Genomic DNA, 17,623 nt, shown 5'->3' on the forward strand with positions numbered 1-17,623 from the left:
TTAACACATACACCAGGCTGAGAGATGCTTTCTTAGTCCTCACGTGCTAGTGAAGAGACTCTTTGTCTTAAGTATATAGATGGGATATTATTTGAACTCCAATATCCCACCTTGTGACAGCCAAAACTTTTTATCCTATACCTATGTGGCCAATAAAACACATACTTCGTGATTTCCTAGGGCGGTAGCTTTCCACCACCATTATCACCATCACTGGGATATAGTACTAGAACTAGTTCATATTTATTTGCTTCACAGTAAATTTTCAGCTTCATATTCTTTTGAAATCAACTCTGCCTTTAAAGAGATATCAGTTATATTTTAGTCAAGATTTCTAGCTTCTGTAGTGAGCTTTCAAATGTTTTTCCACCATGTTTCTTGAAAAGTATGTTTTAGAAATGCTGGAGACAACTCCTCTTTGAAGATTTACATTATTAGCTTATTAGAGGACATTTAAAAAATTCCTTTGATCAAAAACTCTTTTTGACATACCATACATAAAAATCTCTCCTTGGGTTGAGCTATAAATCATCATTTTATGCATTTTATAAATGAGACATTTTTCCTAGCCCAAGAATAGCCATGAACTGATTTCTTGAAGTCATTTACTTGACTTGAATCACAAGACAGGGGCTTATCTTCCTACTATAGCATAAAAGCTGACCTACAGTTTTAAAGCAAATGTCAATACTGTTGATCTATGTTAAAAAAAAAAAATCTTACTTCATGACCTTTAAAGGTGATTGGCTCTGTTAGAAGGTAATTTCTACTTTTCCAGAGTCTATAGAACGAAGACTCTGAAATAAGGGTCAAATGTCTTGATGCCAAAATTATAATCCCATGGTTTGGCCCATAGTATTATATATGGACTGACCTAGCCTCCTAACTTATACATTTGGAAAACTCCATTCTACACCTGGTTCTCACCACAACTGCAGTAGTATGATACTTCCCACCAGTAGAGAGAGGCTTCCCGTCTATGGACAGTCAAGGATATGGAAAGTATTAGAATACCTTGTACAATAATATTAGTCAAAATAATTAAAAGCGAGTAGTCAACTTATAAGCTGCTGGTTTTTGATGCTATTTATTAGACTGAGATTCATGCTCAGAACCTATGCATAGAGAAGTTGTTTGAAGAGCAATCCCATAGAATAACAGCTCAGTAATTTTGTAAACACAGAAGATTGTCCTGGGACACAAATATTCTCTATCCTATGGCCTCTACCTAAGTAACTACAACAAATAATTTTAGAAAAGGGCTCCATTAGTGACAGTAGTACACAATGAATTCTGATGAAGATTTTCCAAAGGATAATGTTTAAGTTAACATGATTAATCAAATGTCAACTAACCAGAATCACATTTAGAAATACTTAAGTCTACAAATTACTGTAGGGTATCAGATATTGAAATAGGAGAAAACACTGATGTAAAGACTAGTGAGAAACTGAATTCATCACTTTCTCATCAAAAAGAAAATAAGGGCCAAAATCTATCTTGCTGGTTTAGCAAAGAATCTACCAAGGATAACTAACTTTATATAGATTGAGACAAAGCTACCAGACATATTTCTCTGTATGAGCAAATAAGATTAAGAGTTAGTTACTCTGAGGGAGGGACTTAGAGGCACACCAATCTAATAACTTTACTACATATCCTACTACCATCTTCCAAGAGAAAAATCAAATCTTCCTTTACATCAGGATCTGAAAGTGTTAAAAAATTGTCTCCCCTCCTTTGTGCTTTTCCACTGAAATAATGATGAGAGAGCCAAGTGTAGAATAGAGTTTTCCAAATGTCTTATTTAGGAGACCAGGTCAGTTCACAGTGTCTTGGAAGAAGAGCAGCATCATTTGCCATCGGCTCCAGTCCTGTCACCCCCAGACCTCAGGACAAAGTGAACCTGGGAGGTGAGTGCAATGATTTGGTACAGGCAATACAATTGGCTATGATGAGGAGGAGCTCTTGGACCACTGAACTTGTCCTTGAGCAGCTAAAGGGCTCACAATTTGGGTTTTACCAAGTCGGAGAGGGAGAGGTGGGGAATGAACAGACAGATAACAAACACAGGCAATTTTTTTTTAACAAAGTAATATTTTTAACTGCCTAGGCAAATGGTTTTTGTGAAAATACTTATATGAAAAGCAATACACCATTTTGCTTCTATGTAGTCATCACGTGGGTTTTGACATAAATGGAAATTTACAATAAAATGAAACCATATAGGATCAAGAATTATATACAATTCTGTGATCAGATGATCTATAATTCAGGCAATGTACTGCATGAAACAATATCTTGATTTCTCTTTTCACTTGCCAAAGATGCTTTTTAAGGAAGTAAAGAACACATGGATAAAGAGAAAACTAAACAGGGCTAAATAATCAAGACTATTACAGAGAATATACATAACAAATTTGTAATGCATGACAGTACAAATAAGCAGTGTATTTAGTATAAAAAATGCATTTCCACAAAGAAGGCATCTACTAACAAATATGATCTAACTATACTGAAAACATGTCATAGTTTTACATGTCACATATATATAGCATCACAGTCTACATAAAACTTTACTGAGAATAAGCCATCTGAAGGCCATGTCCTGGGCTGAAGCTTTCAAAGTTTCAACGGAACCTCTGCTGCTTCCAGAAAGCTGTTCTCAACAGCCCCATCAGGTTTCATCAGATTTGATGACTCTACTTTTGGCTTCTGCAAGACAAGCTATAATCTTCTCAAGAGAATCAAAATGTAAGACTGAGGTAAAGAGATACTACACAAGAAGAACTTTTTTGTTGGCACAAAAGATTTACATGAACACCGTCCAAAACGTTGATATATTCGACAGGATGGGTTCACCATACACATATAATACTGGAAGAAATAACACTGCAACACTGAGATGAAGGACCTACTGCTAAACACTATGAAAAGCACCAGCACCCCTTCTTTCTCTCACTTCATGCTGAAGATTTTACACTGAAATTTACCCTTTTCTACCTTTATATTTTACTTTGGATCCTTTAATGTTTCCCATCCTGTAAAGCAACATAACCAGCTCAAGTCCCAAAAGACTTGCTAATAAAGTCAGGGGACAAGTTTTCCCTTATATAGCATTTTTATCATCTACCCCAAAGGAGGTACAGGATGTAGGTCTGCAAACTTACATGCACTCAAATCATGTAACAAACTCCAAATTATCAACAGGGTTTGGGGTCATAAAAAATCAAAATGTGGCTTTCATAGCTGTCAAAAGCCAACCTGTCTAAAGCCTATTTACTTTTTATAGGTAGTTATGTGTAGTTATTTTTAGCTAACAGGGATCATATTCACAAAATGAGGTTGCAAGTATGTGCCACACAGTGCAATGCCCTGTGAATTGAACAGGACTGTCCCTCCTCACCCATTCAATTATCATACTTCAAAGGGAAAGAAAGTGGCATTGCCTGTCATTGCTTCAATGAGATCTCTAAGCAAGTGGGCTTGTTTTAGCAGCTCTAGCAGATGAATAATAAATCAACAAAAGGGTAACTAGAAGTTTCGCATATTCCTTCTAATCAGTGACAAGGCACCCTGCTCCAACTACCTGCACATAAGGTGCTATATACTGGAACTCCACAATCATTACTTTTACTTCATTCTCTTAATTTGAATTAACATAAAATACTATTGTGTAATTAAATAACCAATAACAAATGACTAAGTTTTTTTAAGCCAAAATTATGTTTTCCATGCATTTAATTCCTGGATTAAATATATTATCTATAGGAAAAATCCACAAAGTTCAATTGAAATGCTGATCTAATTTTAAGATTGGGTTGATGTTTTTCTTTTGTTTTATATTAAGTATTGAAAAACAAACCTCGAAATTTAAGCAGAAAGATAATAAATTAGATGTGTACCTATCGGGCCGTTTACTAGAAAAGCTATCTTTTGCCAGGAGGTTAAAAAAGGGAAAAGCAGGAAAACTGGTTCCTACAGACAGATACTTAAATTTTTACTGGATCCTCTTTCCAAAATGTTTTTCTTCCCACTCTCCATTTTTTAAAAAGAAAATATATGTTTTCTTATTATGTAATTAGATTTTATTTGGGGTCCAGCTATAAATTGGGCTTACACTTTAAAAAAATAACAACAAAAAACAAGGTTGTGTTTCCTTCCTCATGTCTTTCCCTCTAGTTAAATATTCCACTTAAAAAAAAAAAAAATTCTACTTGGGGATGGGCATTATATAGAAGAGCCAAACTATGAAACTTTTCTTATTTCATAACTCTGAACTTGAACTCACTATTCTTTGAGATCTTTGCTTCAGTTGATTGTAAAAGAACCTAATCCAGTGACAGAAGGACAGGCACAGCCTAGTTTGAGAGGATCCAGAAAAGCATCCTGGTGTCAGGGAGTGGGAACTGCCCCCATAAGAACCATGGTACTTTGGGTGAAGGTGTATCAGAGGGGCAGGAACTGGAGGGAGGGGAGAAAATAGGCACAGGTCAGGACAAAGTTCTCCCTCCCAGTATATTACTTCTGTGATGGTCTGAAGAGCACAAGTACCAGCTACTTTTAACAACTTCAAAATAGTAGGGGAGGAGACTGTGAGCTGAGTTGGAAAGATGAAAAATAACCATCTCTGAAAATCAATTATCAGAATAAAAACCTTCTTTGTGCAAGGTTTGCAGCAGCCTCAATCAACCACAGGAGGGCAAAGAGTTTCAGAACCTCCCCCACCAGTGAACCCCGTGTTCACAGTTAATACAAGGCAAGGGTTATCTAAACAGTCAGACAGAAATACACTGCATTTCCTTTTTAAAGATGACAGAAACTTTTTGAATTTCATAAACCTGTGTTCATTATTCTGTCTGGACCCAAGGGGTATAAGATTGACTTTAAGCATCTTTCATATGCTTGGAATCTAATTTTATGAATTTATTCTAAGACATAAATCAGGTAAGAGAGAAGTAGATGGATGGATTTTTAAGAGAAACTGGGTTCCCTGGGTACTTACAGTAGATTGAGTAGTGAGAGATTTACAAAGATACAATTCTCTAGAAGATTAAGGAAGATGGAAACAAAATCAAATCTTTCACTTCCTGATATTGACTTTCATTAATTTTTTCACCAAAAGCACATCAGTGAAGGAAAACTAGAAATGGTTTTCCAGTTATTATTAAAGTGTTTCAAGAGCCAGGGAACCCCCTGAGATGGAAACAAAACGACACAGTATTCAAGTTTTCTTCACAAGGCTACCTTGTACTGGCAGGGCTTAGATCACTTCTGGCTTCAAAAAAATAAAAAGCATTGCTAAAGAAACTTTTTGAAAAAAGAAAAGTACTACAGGTTGGCCCAAAAAATGTTTTAAAATCTATCCTGTAAAATCCCTACTTCCTTTTCAAATTCCAAAGGTTACAACATTTCATTTGAGATACTTGGCAGTCAGGGCTTTATGGGTTGTGGTTACTGATTATCTGAACCTTCAAGGACAATAAACATGGTGGAAGTAGACCTGGCTGCTGAGTTCACTCACTGAGAAATAATTGTGAAGAGTGTGGGGAATCTGTAGGCTCATAGTGGAAAAACTGAAGAAATTAAAAATGAGAAATAAAGTATAACAAAGGAGTAGAGAGCTGGCATATTTCCAAGTTCTTTTCTAAAACTGTATCCAGGGCCCTCTCAATTTCTATCTCTAAACAAGTATTGTGCACTGTGGTACCTGATGTTTCTTAGTTTCACAAAATAAATAGTTAACACATGAAAGGAAGCAAGACTTCTGCTATTCTTTGAGGATGTTCAGAAGTAAAGGCTGCTTTGCCTTCATTTTATGGATCTGTAGCTTTTGCTCTAGAAGGTACTAATGAGGGTTGGGGTTTGCCTCTTCTGGTTAAGACTCTCTAGCCCCAAGTAAATGAACTTGTTCCCATTCAAGTCCCCCAAACAGATCTTAACACCATGTTGTTTTTGTCTCCTGATTGTCACGACCGAAAAGATTGTCCTTAGGGTACATGAGGCCTACACCTATGACACCATACCACTAGAGATCATCGTTTAAGGGAGAATCTTGCTCAGTCAGGAAAAATTAAGGATTTGGTTTAAACGGCAAACCAGAGGGAAGATGACATTTTCTTTTGGCCTGCACTGTTGGAAACTGCATCACTGATCCTGTCTATGGCCCCTTACTGACATTCTGACTCTTGCGCTGCCTCAGTGAGTCTTCTGCCACCTCTGTGTCAGCTGAATGGGGCTGCTCAGGGATGTCTTCTTCAGCCTCCTCAGGTTCTTCCTGGGTCACAGTGCCCTCTCTCAGGGGCCCTTGGTCATTGACTTCACTTCTCGCCTCATCCACACCACCTGTCAGATTGTCTTCTTCCTCTTCCTCCTCTGCTTCATCCTCATCGCCCAGGTCTTCTTTCTCTTCTTCATCATCTACAAGGCTGTCCTTGTTTTCTTCTTCATTTGAATCATCTTTTTCCTCCTCTGCATCCTGCAACTGTTCAGCCCTGTGAGCGTCCTCAGACTTCCGATTCTGCTCTGTGGAGAGAAGAGAGAAAAATGTCCTACAAATAAATGATGGTATTTAGCTATGAAATGAAAAAAACAGGTGAAGTGACAGCTTTATCCACCTTGAAGCTTTTCATGTCACATACAGAACAATTCTTTGCTAGGCATGCTAGTCCCTACCCAGGGCTTCTCCTTCCCTCTTCAGAGCCTTCAGTCTCTGTGTTGACTTTGACAGAGCATGTGGGCACAGAAGGCAAATGTTCCTTCATGTTCTGTATTTTGTAGCTTTTAGAAGGGTCAGTGGCCCACTGGTCATAGCAATTGGTTCAGAAATGTGACTTGAGCTGAACCAATCAGAAAAATCCCCAGGAGTTTGGGTCAGAGTCAGGAAGAAAGGCCATCCTGTTTCTTTATCACTGGTTAAACTGTGGATGTCAGTTGGGACTACCAACAGCCACTAAATGAGCACCAGGGAAACAGAAACCCAACATCACTCAGGCTGGGCATGATGCCAGAACACCCTTGGACTTTACAGATAAGTGAGCTAATAAATATTCATGTTCCCCCTGAAGATGCTTTATTTTGGTTTTCTGTTATATTTAAGAATTCTAAGGATAACATATATTATTCAACTATCTATGAAGTCTCAAAGCCTCAAAAATTTCATGAATGAAAATACAAATTTATTTAAACTCCAAATAAAATTCAAAAATTACAAAGTCTTTATGCAAAGTCTCAAAAACAGCCATGAATAAAGACATTCAAATCCAGAGCCACTTAATTCCAAAAGTAGTGTGGACCAACACAAGGATTCAGGGAGACTTCCTTAAAGGACAGTAACATACAGTAGACAATAAAAGTGAGTTTCTCTCATTCCTAAAAGGTGTCCACTGATTAATAAAGGGCACAAACCTAAAGGAAAAAAGCAATTACCAATATGAAATATTCTCCAACTTGAGAAGGGAAAAAAGGATTTTTTATTTTCAAACACATCCAGAGAACATATTTTAAGAAAATTGGCAATGGCAATATTTTGTTCACCTAACAAATCAGGGTGAAACCCACTATCTCTAAGAGCACAAAAGGGAATTCCAAATCATAGAACACCACAAAGTTCCAAACATACTCTACCACATGAACTTTTCAGACTTACCAGAATGTTCAGATAAATTCCTTGGAAGTGGCACATAGAAACATTCTGATATTATCACCAAGACCTGGAGGAAAAGTGATTTTATAGTAAGTACATAGGACAGCTATTACCAAAGGGTGTCAAAATTAGGCCTTGCTCCTATATAACCAGATATTCTTAGTCAAATAATTAACAGCTGATCAAAATCTACAAAAAGATAAGGATATAATTAAGAATTTCCTACTTTCAAATGTGATATAACATAAGAAAATACTTAAAATTTAGAACAAGGGCCACAACGCCAAAAGCTTAAAGAGAGTCCACTATAAATAGATGAATCAAACAGGTATAAGAAAACAGGCTCTACTAGCTAAGTCTAAAATGGTCTCCTTAAAAACGCTATTTCAAACAAACAAACCACTCTGTATTTGAGCTGCCCCACGCTAATGGGTAACCCTTGATTTTGTGGAAGAACATTTAAGGGTCTGGAATTCTTAGGAATATCATAAGGAATTTCTACAGATAAACTGTGTGAAAACTTCTCAAAAATGTAAACTAAATCTTATTTTAGGCAGTGATGCACTAGTTTCATCTCTGACCTTAACTGAAGCATAAGTTACTTTCTACCATAATAAGCATGTCTTTTTCCTTGATAAACTACAAGCTCCTTAAGGGCTGGATCCATGTGCCATGGCCAGGGACCAGCAATGGGCCATAACTGATGATATGAATGACTACATCCAACAAGGCAGAGTCTGCTGTTGACAGAACAAGTTGGGAGACACCTTCCACATACAACTTTTCCCTCCCCTTACAGCACAACACAAACAGATCCAAGGATGGAGGAAGCTGCCCATTTAGAAGGCTATACATTTCTTCTTATATCTAATGCTTAGACTACAACTTCTCTCTGAATAATTGCCCAGTCTTTAAAAACAGGAAGAGTGCTATGTATGCTGTTCTACATGTGCTCTAAAATTTTAAATAAGTCAAATTCATAGTCATTTTGATTCAATTTTATAAACATCATATGAATACTCTACTTTGTGTTAGGATTTTTACTATGCATATATTCATTTACTACTTTGCTAGATATTTGATTCATTAGGTTCAAGGCACCATGCATGTTAACATCTGGGGAGTGTGTGGCAAAGAGGTAAAAACTGCAAGTGTATGGAAAACGAGTCTCATACAAACAATCAATAAAGAACTATGATACTTAAGAGATAAAGAGAATTCACCAGGTATGAGGTAGAGAAGGATCAAGGCATTAAGGCCAGGGCAGCATGGGAAACATTCACTACCTAGCTGCTCTAAGGTGCACCTATTGGGATTCCTGAGGCTCCTGGATCCTGAGAAAGTCACGAGTGCCAGGTTCAGGAGACCCATGAGGTGAGGTAATGGGTTTCAGGAAGGCTCTGTGGGTTGGGGAACAATAAGCTTCAAGTCATTAAAACACCCTTAACAGCAAAGAGAAAGCATTTCTGTGTGTTAGGACTAAGGTTATGTTTTTAATGTGATATTTATATGTTCACTAGCTATTTTTAGGAAATAATGCCTCTAGTGACATTTTTTTCCTTTCTCATTTCCACCAGGAGGAACAAAGTACTAACATACTACAAGTGATGAAGAAACATCTTCCAGTGACAATAGAAGTATTTCCAACAATACCTGCAAGGGAGAAACTTGCATTTATGATACTAGAGGACTGGCTGGTACTAGAAAAAAGACTCACAGGGAACCAGTCCCACATTGGTCTTTCTTGCATTAGCTGAATGACCTTAGGTCCCTTAATTACTTTCTCATTTGTGCTCAAAAGGACAGGTTTGGGCTAGCCTATCATTAAGGTCTATTTTGTCTAACACTATATAATCCTTATGTCTTCCTTCTCAGAAACTAGGAGGAAACCCTGTCATCTTTTCATTAGATTCTTTTACTTCAAGATCTAATTTCTGGTCTAGAGAACATTTTAGAAATAGTCGATAGGAAAATGGCACCTTCCTCTTGATCTTCTACAATGACCCTAACAGGGTCTGGCTTGTACCCAAATAGATGCAGGTAGCCCTGCTCCAAAATGAAGAGATGCACTGAAAGATGAAGTTTTTTTCACAGAGTGTGACATCAATGATTCTAACACTGGAGACCTTCCTCTGTGGAAGGTCCCAGAATAGACACTGGTCATCAGCATCTAGAAAAATAATTACCTATACACCAGAATTTGGATAGGGCCTATATACATCAACAGAAATAGTTACAAGAGAGGAGAAAGTAAGCTGAGCCTTTTATTTTTCTGTGAATGATCAATCTGAACTGAAAAGACTTTAGACCTATCATCACTTTAGAACATAGACTTTAGAACATAGACATCACAGTCTATGTTCTGCAGGGTTTTCTGCTTCTCTAGAACTTTGCCATCTATACCCTTCAGGGTTCAGTCACTGACAGTAGAATGTGATGCTGCTACAGTGATCTGATCTATAGACTGTGAACTAAAGATCACTCCAATGTTGGTTAAAAATGCAAAATATGTACTTGATACTAAAACTGAAGCCTTTGTTTACATGTGAAAAATAATATTTTGTAAAATACTTCAACCATCACTAGGCTCAATCAAGAAAACAAACAAAAATCAAATCAGTGAATGTGTTTTCATTTTCCATATTTTAAAACTAGGGAAAAAAATAATAAATGCAATAGTCAAGCTAAATAAAGAGATGACAGAGAATACTTCTTATGGAAAGTATCTTGCCCTCCTACTACTATGAAGACACACAGGAGGAAGGAACATCTCAAAAGTCATCAGGACCAAGTTCACATGTCTGCAAAAGCTGGGGCTTGACTTTTAGCCTGTTAATGGCAGAGGTGTCAGTGAGTGCTGAAACTCATATATGAAGCTCTGGCCTCTAATCCTGATTGTGTCCAGCAGAAAGGCATGTGAGTCACAAAGCCTGTGCTGGCTGAAGGTTCTCTGGGGAGAGGGTGGCGAAACAGAGCATTTCAAAGGTTCTTTCCTTTGAGTACTCAGTCAATTCCTATTCTTCTATTTTGGAAAATTCCATGCTCAGCAGTTTTACCTCAGATTTATTCTATCTGAACTACTCATCTTTAGATCCTGGCTTCACAACAGATGTGTTATTCCCCTGGGAATGTGAGCAAGATGTGTGGCAGCTGCTTCTCTGGGCCATTCAGAGGCAGTCTCAGTGGGTTCTGTTCAGCAGCAACATCACTTTTCCCTAGTGTGCTACATTATATCTCTGTGGCTAAGAGGTGAAAACAATTGAGAAATGCACCCTCTATAATCTGAGAAGTTGTTGAAAACATTCTGGAATATATAATTTCAAAAGAGTTGAAAGAATGCAGCTGTTTCAAATTGTACAACTAATTCCCAAAGATAAGATTTAAAACTACAAAAAATAAAGATTTCTGAGGGCAAAAAATCTATGAACTTTACGATTTTTAAAAAGGCAATTTGAAAGACATATTTACTATTTCTGATTAATAGATTATTTTACAAAATAGCATTATCTTCCCAATTTCTTATAAAGGAATGACAGAGTATTCACTTAATCACTTAAACACTCTGGAATCAACCTTCTTCTTTCTTCAGGCCAAGACTTTCAATAACCTTCCTGTAATGTAATTTCAATCTAAGTTTCAAAATGAACCTCATGCATAGGCAGGCCTGACTCAATTTCTTAGACTTAAAATTAGCCTCAAAGATAAAATTCTAAAACTTTTTATGCTGAGAATTTTCATTGGTTTTCCAACAGGTTCACAATAACCCACATCTCCTTTATCTCCATCTCTGAATTATCCAGGACCTCACACTGTTCCCTACAAAAGCCTCACACTGCTAGAAAAATCTGACATTAAATAATACAAGGCAGAAGCACAGTTTATCCTAGTTAAATCCAAAGTCAAATCCCTTTAAATGAGGGCAGTGGGGACATGTTAACTAGCAATACAATTAATATAACAGAATATAACACACCAGGGACCTAATTATTAATTCAGATTGCTAAGATTCATATCTATCGCTGAAGTTAACACCAATAGTGAATCTCAAAGATAAGCCACAATGTGAATAAAGATTGCTCTTAGAAAAATAAAACCAAGAGTCTCCTTGGAGTTATTTATTTGTCAGACCAGGTTGTGGCTATTATCAAGTCAATTGCTAATCATTTAAGCTTATTAAAAAAAAATGTACACAATCCTACCTAAAAGTTTCCTCTTTAATATAAAACTTTTGTAATCATTAATTATTCTCACCACGGAGTAGTTAGCTGCTATGTAATTACCATACAGCAAAAAGGCTTTTCAGAACTTGTTAGAATTCAACATGGAATCAAGTTGATCAAGGGCAGGTTAAGAGAAAGATAAAAATAATTTGTATCAAAGAGTAAAATATGCTGACACATTTATAGCTGCATATATAATTAACTAAACAAATTTATTATTTCAACTCTCACCTGAAACACCTAGGGAGAAAATGCTGAGATACCTACTGGATACTGATTTTCATGTCCAAAAAGAACAAGGTGATTTACTCTGAATCTTTCCCCCCCCCACCCCCACAATAATGACTGTTCTTTTATCCACATTACTTTACAAAATCCACCTCAGGAAAACCAGAGTGTATATATAAGCAGCTTATCAGGAGCAGAGGTTCAGTTGGAGGATATGAACAAGAAAACAATCTTTGATCTAGGTAAGGAACAAATTCACAACTTTGGCTTCATCACCACCACAGTCTAATCAAGTAGACAATGTATAAAAACCACAGTCAACTCAGTTTTCTTGGAAACTATCAATTCAAGTCAGGTCTCTGTTTCTTCTTTCATGAGTGTCTATGTTCTGGGCAATACACATCTTCAGAATAATTAAGGGATAGGTTAGGGAACAATAATTTAATTTTCCATTATATCTCACATTACCATTGAAAGCAGTACTAAACAAGAAAATGCTATTTATCTACTTGAATTATATGCAAAAGAGGTTTTGTGTTTTTTCTTTCTTAGTCCCTCTCTGAGTTTTACACAAAACCCACATTTCTTTAAAGAAGAAATAAGATTGGTTTTATCTCTTACCAGACCCATGAGGAGGCCAAAAAGCAAAGTGGCAATGACAAAAAAGACATAAGAACACCAAGAAGGAATTCCAAGGGTCACTGTGAAATAGTTGTGAAGATGCTGCAATCAAAAGAAAATATAAATTATTTGTAATAAGCACCAAAAATATTTCAATCTCTTTCTCTAACTCCAATCTGCAAATTGTTTATCCACAAAAGTTTATATACCCAAATGACTCTTACTGAACAAGTCAAGTTTTACAGCATTGAAAAGCTCAAAGTAATTATCAAGGTCATACCTAAGAGTTATCCTTCCCTAGAGCTCTGGATCTGAAGAACTCTGGTAAAACTGTTTTGATAGTTCTTTCTTCCATCATGATAGATTTTTTTTTGGTCCTTCATGCTTAATAATTATGCATACTCAGTGTTTAATCAAAATATGGCATCTGTTAAAAATGAAATCGCTTGGTCCTTTAGCAATTTTTATGTAAAGCTAAATGACTATTTTACCAAACACACTATTTAAAATGTCTCCATAAAGAACTCAAAAAACTCTACACGAAGAATACAAATAATCCAATCAACAAATGGGCTAAGGAAATGAACAGACACTTCACAGAAGAAGATGTACAAGTAATCACCAGATATATGAAAAAATGTTCAACATCCCTAGTAATAAGGGAAAATGCAAATCAAAACCACCCTAAGATTTCATCTCACCCCAATTAGAATGGCGATTATCAAGAATACAAGCAACAATAGGTGTTGGCGAGGATGTGGTGAAAAAGGAACACTCATACATTGCTGGTGGGGTTGCAAATTAGTGCAACCACTCTGGAAAGCAGTGTGGAGATTCCTCAGAAAGCTTGGAATGGAAACACCATTTGACCCAGCTATCCCACTCCTTGGCCTATACCCAAAGGACTTAAAAATCAGCATACTACAGAGATACAGCCACATCAATGTTCATTGCTGCTCAATTCACCATAGCCAGATTGTGGAACCAACCTAGATGCCCTTCAGTTGATGAATGGATAAAGAAACTGTGGCATATTTATACAATGGAATATTACTCCGCAATGAAGAATGATAAAATTATGGCATTTGTAGGCAAATGGTCGAAATTGGAGAATATCATGCTAAGTGAGATAAGCCAATCTCAAAAAACTAAAGGACAAATGATCTCGCTGATAAGCGGATGAGGACATATAATGGGGGGTGGGAGGGGCTAGCATTAGGTTTAGGGTTAGGTTTAGAGTTAGGCTAAGGAGAGCAGTAAGAATGAAGGAAAGAAGGACTGTGTAGAGGGAAAAGAGGGGTGGGAGGGGTGGGAGGGGTGGGAGGGGTGGGGGGGAGGGGAAAAATATAATAAACATCATTAAAAAAAAATAAAAAATAAAAAAAAAAATAAAATGTCTCCATATTTACTTTTATAATGACTTATTATTCTACCCCTTAACAACTTTATTACACTACCAAAAGATGTAATACTGAGCAGAAGAAATGGGTTTTTCTTTTTTGGTTAATTTATTATGAGCAAATGAGATTTCATCAGTCTTTCAGTAGAGCATACATCATCTTATGCTTACTGTTCTCTGGGACTGTAATGATAAACACTTTAAAAATGAGTACAGAGACACAATCTTAGCTAGGAACTAGTTACATGCTAACTCTTACAGGGTTCAGACATGAACCTGCTCATTTAACGCCAAGGTCCACTTAGATGTGAAGTTGCAGAGCTCAAGCTTTCTCATGGTAATTTAGTCAATTGTTTAGATCCTTATAGCTTCATAAATTACCATCAACTATAATCCAAGCAATTTCTGAACACAGGGTGAAATGGTTCCAAGTTAGATATAACCAACAAGCTGAGTTAATGACTCAAAGATCTGCCTAGAACTGATAATGTAGATGAAAATGAGTCCAATTTTTTTATTTAGTTTCATATTTCTCAAAATTTAAATCATTCCAATTGGTTTCCTAGTTTATTTTAGGCAATTTAATAATACATTTTACTCTGGCTTAATTCTGAATGATAGACAAGCAAACAAAAAAAGTTGGTTAAATGATCTCATACAATCTGATAGATCTAAATAAAGACTCAGCAAATATTTTAAGCACTAACACATGTAATCAAAGTATTCAATCAACATTTGTGGGATAAGGAAAAGATAGACCAAATGCTTGAACTATTCACAGGAAATATAACAAATTCTTAATTTGTAAAGCTGCCGTCTGTCTTTTGTTGATGGAACTTGTCATCAATCTGTGCTCGGTCAGAACAATTGCTTATTAAGGGTAGTTTCAAACATTTTCAATGCAAGTTCAAAAAGGTATTATACAGTTCCTACTTTAGAACGTAATGTTTATTGAACAATTTATGATCTTCTTGATGACTCAGTGCCATCATCAGGATTAAGCCCTGAAATGGCCAAAGAATTAAGAGAGTGGAAGTCAATCTGCTTCAGTGCTGACTTAGGGATGCATTCTAGAATTGTTTTGTGAATATATTCTGATATGCCTTACTTAAATTGAAGTTTTTGGATGAATAATGTATAGTTTTGGGTCATTATGGATGTGTCTTATGCCCTTTCTACAAAATAAATGATTGTAACTATCAAGAAAATTTCTAATTTTTAGATTTCAGTAAGTTATTTGCTTTCGAATCATTGCATTCTGAGTCTGACACTTTTTAGCAGTTTCAAATCATCTTATTTAATAAGCTTAACATCAATTCTTGAAGCAACCCAGTCTTGAAGCAATTTGAGCTTCTTAAAGAAATTCTGCCATCTTGTGGTCTTTCAGGTAATTATTACTAAAGACATTAATCAAGTTGTTTTCACAACTGCAGAATCTTTATCTGTTAACTTTGAGATCATAATGGCTTTAGGGACCCTCTGTGAATGTTAGAATTCAGAGTATTACGTACTTGAAGTTTTGCTTCGAGACCTGGATAGAACTCTGATAAAACTGTTTTGCTAGTCCTTTCTTCCATCATGAAAGATTTTTTTTGGTCCCTCTTGCCTATGAGTACATGTGTGCATGTGTGCACGTATGTGCATCCAAAGTAACAACTAACTCTTATATGATTTAGTTGTAGATTTTCATGTTTGTTTCTTTACTCATGTTTCTTTAAATACTAGTTTTCATTTGTGAGAAATTCTGATCTTTGGTTCAATATTACATGTTCTCATTACAAGAAAGTGTCCTGCTATTTACTGAAAATGCACTAAAGTGTCACCTGATGTACATGATACCCTATACCATTACATATTATATTATCTGATTCAGAGCTAATTTCTGGCTAAATATATAATTGTGTTGAGGAGATTAAATGAAAAACATCACTACAACCAAATAAATGAGAACTTTCCAATCAGCAGACTGGATTTAAGGAACCCAGGTAAGGTTCCTATGGTCAGAGGCAGAACTTTCCTTCCTGGAAGGTCAGGAGCCCCTCCTCAAGTCTGAACCATTGCAGGTTGATCTAGACCAATGTTACACAGTCTCACTCAAAGATGCACTGGGCCTGAAGAACAGAGAATCTTTGGATTTAGAACTCACCTGTATCACAGGATATATACTCTGAGTTCAAGGACAAGCTTGATCCCTCTTACACAGATCAGAATCCCCAAAATATCCCTGCATGCAAGCAGCTAGGAAGGACTACTCAGTGGTAGCCAAGGACTCAACCCCACTGCCATGTTCCACCCCCAACACTTGCAAGGAGACATAGACTTGCAGTCTCTTGTAGGGCCCGTGAAAGAAACCTCGTGAATGGCACCATCTCATTGTAACATTCTACAAAACATTCTAGACTTTTTTATAAGAAGGGAAAAAACATAGTAAGACAAGAGACATAGTTAAATCACAAGGGAATGTTTTCAAGTTTTAAAATAGTATTATTTTACAATCTAAACACTCAAGACCTTTAATTCTCATTCTTGGATATTTATAAAGAGTTAAATTTTCTGTTATGCTATTCTAATCAAAAGTGGTGATATTCATCAAACAGACTGTCTTCCCCAAGATGTAGCACACCTTATTTTAGCAAAAATATGCCATATATCTATACCCTTTCATAACAACAGTGACATTTAGGAGACATAAGTTATATCCTATATTACTCTCAGTAATTCACCAAATCCAATCAAATAATGCTTTAAATATATTTAAACATTAAACCTAGTTAGCAAAAGCATGTTCTTTGTACAAGTGCCACACAACTGTTTTAAGTCTGTAATTAGTCTTGATTAAAAATAAACAAAAATAAATAAAAAATAAAAAAAGTGTTCTGTGTTATCAAAAACCAGAAAGGGAAAATAAGATAATGAAGACAACAATGATTAATAACTATAACAAAAAGTAGTTATCAAGTATGTTATAGGCACCAGATTCTATGCTAAACATTCAAAGAGTTCTGGTAACAACAGTCTATGTCAGGGAAAACAAAAAGCTTCAGAGACATGAACATAAGGTTGGAAAAGATGCCTTGTGTTTCTGAAAATGAGAAGGATAGGGCCTTTGAAACATGGCAGTCAACCATAAAGAGAGATGAGAAAACAGAAAGACTAGACATCTCTCTCCACACACGTGCCATCAGACAAAATCTCGGCTTGGGGAACCCTAATCCTGACTATAGCAGGTGCTATAGCCAATGGCGGTGCTTCCAAAAATGCAGTCTTCTTCACATCACCTTGATGACATTCACCTCACCCTGTACCACCTTGGGAGTACTAACATTGCATTAAGTTGAGTCATTTTATGTTGTAATAAGTTTAAAATTTTTTTATATTGCTATTGCATTCGAAAATCAGAGTCAATTCTGGACTTTGAGGATGTCTCCTCTCTGAGAAACTCCTCAAGTTGTTCACCTCCTAGGCTTCATTGATTCTTTCTGTGAATGAGGCATGTGGAATGTCAAGACA

At 36.3% G+C, this 17,623-nt stretch overlaps 1 protein-coding gene across 1 annotated transcript in view; it reads right to left on the bottom strand.

The window, feature by feature from the left end:
• Nucleotides 1-1,082: 1,082 nt before the first annotated feature.
• Nucleotides 1,083-17,623, bottom strand: part of Tmx4 (thioredoxin related transmembrane protein 4) — a 41,211-nt gene continuing 24,670 nt past the window's right edge. Inside the window, exons 6-8 of the mRNA XM_047540467.1 lie at nucleotides 12,715-12,816; nucleotides 7,649-7,712; nucleotides 1,083-6,525 (exon numbers count right to left, since the gene is read on the bottom strand). Of these exons, the coding sequence (XP_047396423.1) occupies nucleotides 6,161-6,525; nucleotides 7,649-7,712; nucleotides 12,715-12,816 (531 nt within the window). The 3' untranslated portion in view covers nucleotides 1,083-6,160. The remainder of the gene's footprint in view (nucleotides 6,526-7,648; nucleotides 7,713-12,714; nucleotides 12,817-17,623) is intronic.

Source organism: Sciurus carolinensis, chromosome 2 (assembly GCF_902686445.1).
Source record: "Sciurus carolinensis chromosome 2, mSciCar1.2, whole genome shotgun sequence".
In the NCBI taxonomy this organism is placed as follows: domain Eukaryota; kingdom Metazoa; phylum Chordata; class Mammalia; order Rodentia; family Sciuridae; genus Sciurus; species Sciurus carolinensis.